The 7272-nt window shown below is 46.5% G+C and overlaps 1 protein-coding gene across 1 annotated transcript in view; it reads left to right on the top strand.

Annotated features, from left to right (window-relative positions):
- The window catches only part of LOC106597433 (reticulon-4 receptor-like 2), a 7672-nt gene extending 402 nt beyond the window's left edge, over positions 1 to 7270 (top strand). The window contains exons 2-4 of the mRNA XM_045716378.1: positions 1125 to 1351; positions 1676 to 1909; positions 2212 to 7270. Of these exons, the coding sequence (XP_045572334.1) occupies positions 1125 to 1351; positions 1676 to 1909; positions 2212 to 3087 (1337 nt within the window). The 3' untranslated portion in view covers positions 3088 to 7270. The remainder of the gene's footprint in view (positions 1 to 1124; positions 1352 to 1675; positions 1910 to 2211) is intronic.
- The last annotated feature ends 2 nt before the right edge of the window (positions 7271 to 7272 follow it).

Here is a 7272-nt window from a genome sequence, read left to right as displayed (position 1 = left end):
CTAACGGTTTCCCGTTATATTCTGTTTGTCTTCTGATGTAATAGTGTATGAGGTGTTGTGCATTAGTTAGGCTACTATGACTTTGAGAAAGTATCATATTTGATAGTTTGGGAATCATTCACCCAGTTAGCAATGGAATGCATGATTCACAGATAATATTTCAACAAAATGTGTGCTTTGCAGCTATGTTAGATGCAGCCATCAACATGGATTGTAATTCCAATACGTTTGTAAAATAGATTTAGTACGGGACATTTTAAACTTGCAATTTTGCTATGATTGTACTTTGATTTTACTTTATGATGTAGGCCTACTTTGCAACTATTCAATAGATAGATATCGCCAGTGTAAGATATGGAACTTAACTTAGACTTTTCATATGTTTGGAATAGTTTTAGATACGATTTACTTGGGTTTACTTTGAGATACTGCCGTGCGTAATGCCTTACACAAGCAAAGAGAGACAGGCAGTTTTACGCACAGACTTGGTTACTCAATCACGCCTTCTAAAGTGATCATACGTCATCTCTGTCATCACATGGGCTCATGATGCTGTAATCTTTACTGATTATGAATTAACTGAGCTTCATATTGTCTAAATTGAGCGTTAATTATTTAATCAGTATTAAAATGACAATCTCATTCCATCAATATGATGATATTTTGCGAATGTTTTAAACAATTTCAATATGATACATTTTAGGTATTCAGATTAGACAAAGGCTTTGCATAAAGTATTTAGCATCAACTGAAGGTAGCAATGTGGTTTAGTGCGGCAGTTGAGTGTCTGCGTCAACGGTTTCAGCACCGTTGTTCCTGGACAGCTCCAGTTATCTTTTCGTCATACCTCCATATTCAAACGTGACAATTTAAACTGATATTGGGGATAAAAAAGTATTGCTGCATCCATAACTATTTTGGTACATAACCAACACTTTGATTGTGATCTGAGATTTGACTGATCAGCTGTATTGAGATTCAACTGCCACATTTCCAGCAGCAGTTTGCCATCCGGGCCACCACCAAACAGTTTCAGAACCACAGCTATCGGACAGCTCCCGCTTGCTTCGCCTTCCCGACCTCACATCTAGACTCACTTCTCCCCTCTTCCCTCTCTCTCCCAGGCGGCCTCTCCCTGTGGCTGGTGGTGTGGTTGGTCCTCGGCAAGCCCGGTCCGTCGGCGGCGTGCCCGCATCTGTGCGTGTGCTACCCGACTCCCATGACCGTGAGCTGCCAGGCGCAGAACTTCACCTCCGTGCCCGTTGGCGTGCCCTACGACTCGCAGCGCGTGTTCCTACAGAACAACCGAATTACGGAGCTCAGAGTCGGCTCTTTCGGCTTCGGGACTCAGGTAAGAGACTATTATAGAGTGTTTAAATGAGACATGGTGTGTGTTTGAGTGTGTGATTCTTTTGACTTCTCTCTCTCTCTTTCTAACTCTCTCTGCCTCTATGTTCGCTCCAAACCCTTGTTTTTCTTTTTGAGTTTGAGTCCAGAGTCTTACCTACAATATGACCATAGAATAATACCTGACCCTAGAATACATATTGATATTCACACTCTCCCTCCTCCCCTCCCTCCCTCCCTCCCTCCCTCCCTCCCTCCCTCCCTCCCTCCCTCCCTCCCTCCCTCCCTCCCTCCCTCCCTCCCTCCCTCCCTCCCTCCCTCCCTATAGGTCTTGTGGCTGTTCTCCAACAACATCACGTGGATTGAGGCTGGCTCCTTCAGTGAGCTGAGGGATCTAGAGGAGCTGGACCTGGGGGACAACTCTCACCTGCGCAGGCTGGAAGGAGGCGCCTTCAGGGGGCTGGAGAAACTCCAGAGTCTCCACATGCACCGCTGCAAGCTTACCGCCCTGCCCCATGACCTGTTCCACAAGCTGTACAGCCTGCAGTTCCTCTACCTGCAGGTAGGGGCAGTACACATATATTCACGCACACATGGGCACATATGTATACACACACAACACGCATACACACACACTACAGGGAAATCTCATAGCTGTGAAAATTACATAATTTTATATCATCACAATCACAATTACATCATGTTGTATCATGATTCAAATCATGCTGCATCAGTGATAGTTATGAGATGCCCTTTAGTGGAAGGTGTAAATGTTTCTCACCTCACCACTATTGAAATGTAGTCCATCATCACCTGACCCCACCTGACCACTTCCTCTTCCTGTTTCCTGTTTCGTCCTTGTAGGAGAACCAGCTCCACTTCCTCCAGGATGACCTCTTCTCTGACCTCATCAACCTGAGCCAGCTCTTCTTGCATGGAAACCGTATCCGTACCCTGTCGGAGAACGTGTTCCGTGGCCTGGTCAACTTGGACCGCCTTCTTCTCCACGACAATCGTGTGCGCCAGGTTAACCGCCGGGCGTTCCGCGACCTCGGACGCCTCACCATGCTCTTCCTGTTCAACAACTCATTGGCTGAGCTCCCCGGCCAGGCTCTCCGTGACACCCAGGGCATCGAGTTCCTCCGTCTCAACGGGAACCCCTGGTCCTGTGGCTGCGAGGCCCTCCCCCTGTGGGAGTGGTTCCGTGGCGCCCGCGTCTCATCGTCCGAGCTGTTGTGTTCCTCCCCGTCCCCCCGCCGCGGGATGGACCTCCGCTTCCTCCGTGAGATGGACTTCGCCCTCTGCCCTCTCCCCGACCCCGGCACCCTGGCCGGCTCCACCACGAGGACCTTCAGCACCAAGACAAGATGGTGGTTCTCCAAGCACAAGCCCCAGTCCCAGACCAAGGCAGTGTTCGAGAAGAGCTCCGAGACCATCAAGGCCTTCCCGTTCCCCCAAGGAAAGAACAACCCACCCATCGTGACCTCCACCAATGTCAAGTACGAGCTCGGCGAGGAAGAGGCAGCACTACCCAAACTCGACGCTGAGGAGTACTGGGCGAACTATGGGAACGAGGACGCCGGCACCACGCTGCGATGCTTCGAGCTCGAGTGTCCGCCTGACTTCGATGGCCTCCCTCCCAACTCCTCCTCCACCCCCACGTCATCCCACTCTCTCTCACTCCTCCTCGCCCTCTCGCTACTCGCCGCCTCCATCAATCTACACCTCATATTTGGCTGAATCCGACATTAAGTACCCACTTCCCGTTCCTGTCTTCGCCCTGGGCCCTCTCAGGGCATGGGGAACCCCTTGTTAAAGACTCTGTACCTCCCTAGTTAACCCTCTGATGTCCTACTGGATAACTTCTATCTCTGTCAGTAGTACAAGACAGCAGGGGATACAAAGGGGGGGTTAGATTGTTACTTCTAACTTAATGCAGGGTTAAACAACAATGGCTGACAGTACATAGTACACTATTGTACATAGTACAATATAGTACAGTACAGTAGTCAACCAAGGCTGTTACTACAACAGGTGCATCTCACCTGTCTGGTGTGTCGGTTGCCATGACGACGCCTGCAATCAGGGGTCAGTGGTCACCTGTAACGCTCTACAGCTAATACCAGTGCTACTGACTGTTGCAAATGCTATAACTGTTGTCACTTGGAGGAATATTACAACTACAAGTGCTACGACTATTATATGCATGTTACTACTACTACTACTATTACGAATACGTCTGCTACTACAAGTGCTATGATTACAGTTACGACAGTAACTACATTTCTTCTGTTGTATTAACTCTGACAACTGTACTGTAAATAGGTCGGTGTACTTGATGGTGCAGAGCAGTTGGGATATCTTTCTTATATGTTGTCTACCATGATGCCTACTTTATAATGGATTGTTTACAGAAAAATAGCTAAGGAGAGAGAGAAAAGAAGGGATGATGGAATGAAAGAGAGGCAGTCACCAGCATACGAGAAGGTGAGAGAGGATATGTAGAGAGATAGGTAAAGGTAGAGAGACAGAAAGACACAGAGAGAGGATATGTAGAGAGATAGGTAAAGGTAGAGAGACAGAAAGACACAGAGAGGATATGTAGAGAGATATGTAAAGGTAGAGAGACAGAAAGACACAGAGAGAGGATATGTAGGGAGATAGGTAAAGGTAGAGAGACAGAAAGACACAGAGAGATGATATGTAGAGAGATATGTAAAGGTAGAGAGACAGAAAGGCAGAGAGAGTGATGAGTTAAAAAGTTACCAAAGGAAGAAGCTAGAGGACAGAGAAGGTGGAAGAGAAGAAAGTGCAACAGGAAAGGACAGAGAGCGAGGGAGAGAGGGTTGTCGAGATTCTCAATAATAAAGAGAACGGAAGAGAGGGAGCAAGGACAGGGCAGGCAATATAAATAAAGCAAAGGAATGTGAGACACGGTGAAATTAAGAACGAAAGAGAGCGAGATAGAGAAAGTGACAGTACTGGCCCTTGACCATGAGATACTGAATAGGATAGACAAGCAATCACTTCAGGTATTCAAGTTCAGTCTTTGTATAACTTCATGTCCTTGTAAATATGACATCATCACCATAGAAGCCACAGGGGAAGGATGCTTCCTTTCTGGCAGTGTCAGTCGCTGTTCTGATTGGCTATCGCCGTTTGTTTGTGATGTCATTGACGGAATGTGTGATGTGACCAGTGAATGACCAGTATGAGAGATAAAAAGAGCTATTGAGATTCTGAATAACGTTTGTGAGACTTTTCTTTGAGGGCAGCAGCTGTTGCATTTCAAACTGATTTTACTTGATCAATAATTGATCTCTTTAAGTTCTTTGTTCCCTCTCTTGGAATGCTCACTCACTTCTTTGGAAGGTGAAAGTAGTGCACTACTTTTGACACTGCACTACATAGGGAACAGGGAGCCATTTCAGACGGAGCCAATGACTGCTAGTCAGTCCTTTAGCCAAACAACTTGATGATGAGTAAACAAACAAATTAAATGTTTTCAACCCAGCCCCCCAATACTGTCTACCATACCCACCCCAATATCTCCAGTTTAATACCCAGCCCCCCAATACTGTCTACCATTCCCACCCCAATATCTCCAGTCTAATACCCAGCCCCCCAATACTGTCTACCATACCCACCCCAATATCTCCAGTTTAATACCCAGCCCCCCAATACTGTCTACCATACCCACCCCAATATCTCCAGTCTAATACCCAGCCCCCCAATACTGTCTACCATACCCACCCCAATATCTCCAGTTTAATACCCAGCCCCCCAATACTGTCTACCATACCCACCCCAATATCTCCAGTTTAATACCCAGCCCCCCAATACCGTCTACCATACCCACCCCAATATCTCCAGTCTAATACCCAGCCCCCCAATACTGTCTACCATACCCACCCCAATATCTCCAGTTTAATACCCAGCCCCCCAATACTGTCTACCATACCCACCCCAATATCTCCAGTCTAATACCCAGCCCCCACATCAACTAAGCATAATCAACTTAGACCAACTCAGAAGAATCAACTTAGACCAACTCAGAAGAATCAACTTAGTCCAACTCAGAATAATCAACTTAGTTCAACTCAGAAGAATCAACTTAGTTCAACTCAGAAGAATCAACTTAGTTCAACTCAGAAGAATCAACCAGTAACTGATCTGCATAGAACCCAAGGAGAGATCTAGAAGTGGAACTGAAAGAGACATAGACTGGCACACATGATGACTGGACTGGACTCCAAACCAATAAGACCGACTAGTGACTGACCAGCCATATTATTCTATAAGCTGAGTTTATAGATCCTGGCATAGAATGAATGGATGGAAAAGCCTGGCAGTTTTCCAGCAGAAAGAGACAAGGAGAGTTACATTGTGGCTTTACTGAGATTGATCGACAGACGGACAGAACAACAGAGGGACCAAATTGTTACTCACAGACTTTGCTGACTCACAGAGAGACATAATTCCTTGACTTGCTGACAGAGACAGACAAACTGACTGACCTACCAGTGATCGATGGAAGACAGTTAAAAAGAGAGACTGGAATCTGATTGGCGGACAGCTGAAGCAACGTCAGAGAAAGGAGGAGGACCTCTAGGAGGTGACCAAAAACAGACTTCCTCTCCTCTTCCTTTCTTCCTACTCGTTTTGTCTGAGTTTCTACAAGGCTTTGTAGGAGGGTGGGTAGGCGTGCTGACGAATCATCTATCCCTCCCTCCTTCCTCCCCTCTCTCTCTCTCTGTGTCTCTCTCTTCCTTTCTTTATCCTACCGGTCACCTGTTTCTGTAAAGCACTCCCCCCCCCCCTCTCCATCCCTCTGAAGAGAGAGAGGGAAATTAAAGGAGGGAGCAGAAGGAAGAAGGAGAGAGAGAGAAAGAGGGGAGGAAGGAGGGAGGAGGGAGGGAGGAGAGAGAGCACTCCTTTTACAGAGATGTTTTCAGTAGAGGTGAAGAGGGCAAGGACAGGCTGAGATAGGGTATGAGTAGGAGGAGAAGAGAGAGAGACACACACACACACACACACACACACACACACACACACACACACACACACACACACACACACACACACACACACACACACACACACACACACACACACACACACACACACACACACACACACACACACCTTAAGTTATGAGTTTCTAGACGAAGTGGTGAGAAACAGACAGACAGAGAGCAAAACGCAGACAGAGAGAGAGACGGACGGACGGATGGACAGACAGACAGACAGAGAGAGTCTTGCAGCTCCATGTAATGTCCTTCATCCAATCTATTTCTGTTACAATAGTTACATAGATTGTGCTTTATGAAATCAGCGCTCTTTTAAAGAAAAGCATTACCTATCTATGTTATTCAGTTGGAGATTTTGGGTTGCATCCCAAATGGCACCCTGTCCCCTATGCATGGGCCTCGGTCAAATGTAGACCACTAAATAGGGAGTAGGGTGCGCTTTGGGACACAGACTTTCAATACATGTGAGTCAACCATAGAAATAGGATTCTATGGACTCAACAATACACTGTTCACTAATAAGAGAGTCCAGGGATTGGTATGTGTTCTGTTCTGCTGTGGTAACAATGTGTCCGTCCATATATGTCAGCCATTAGGGTGAGGTCAAACTGGGCCTCGGTGCTCTTCTGTGGCCTTGACAGTCTGGTCACTTTCAGACGACCAAAGCCCCAGTCATACCATTTTACCCAATGATTGGACTGTAAATGAAACCTGTCTGCTTGACCGAGTGAGAGAGTGTGAGAGAGACTGTATGTGTGAGAAAACAATATTTTGGTATCTACTTGACTGTGTGAGGAGATTGAGTTGTCTTCTGCTGTCATCTTTCTCACCGTGGAAGAAAAGAGGCAACATTATATAAAGAATAAATACTGAACTTTGTTTTGAAAAAATGATT

This window comes from Salmo salar, chromosome ssa04 (genome assembly GCF_905237065.1).
Source record: "Salmo salar chromosome ssa04, Ssal_v3.1, whole genome shotgun sequence".
In the NCBI taxonomy this organism is placed as follows: Eukaryota; Metazoa; Chordata; class Actinopteri; order Salmoniformes; family Salmonidae; genus Salmo; species Salmo salar.
The sequence above is the reverse complement of the archived record's forward strand: the minus strand, read 5'-3'. Positions and strand labels throughout refer to the sequence as shown.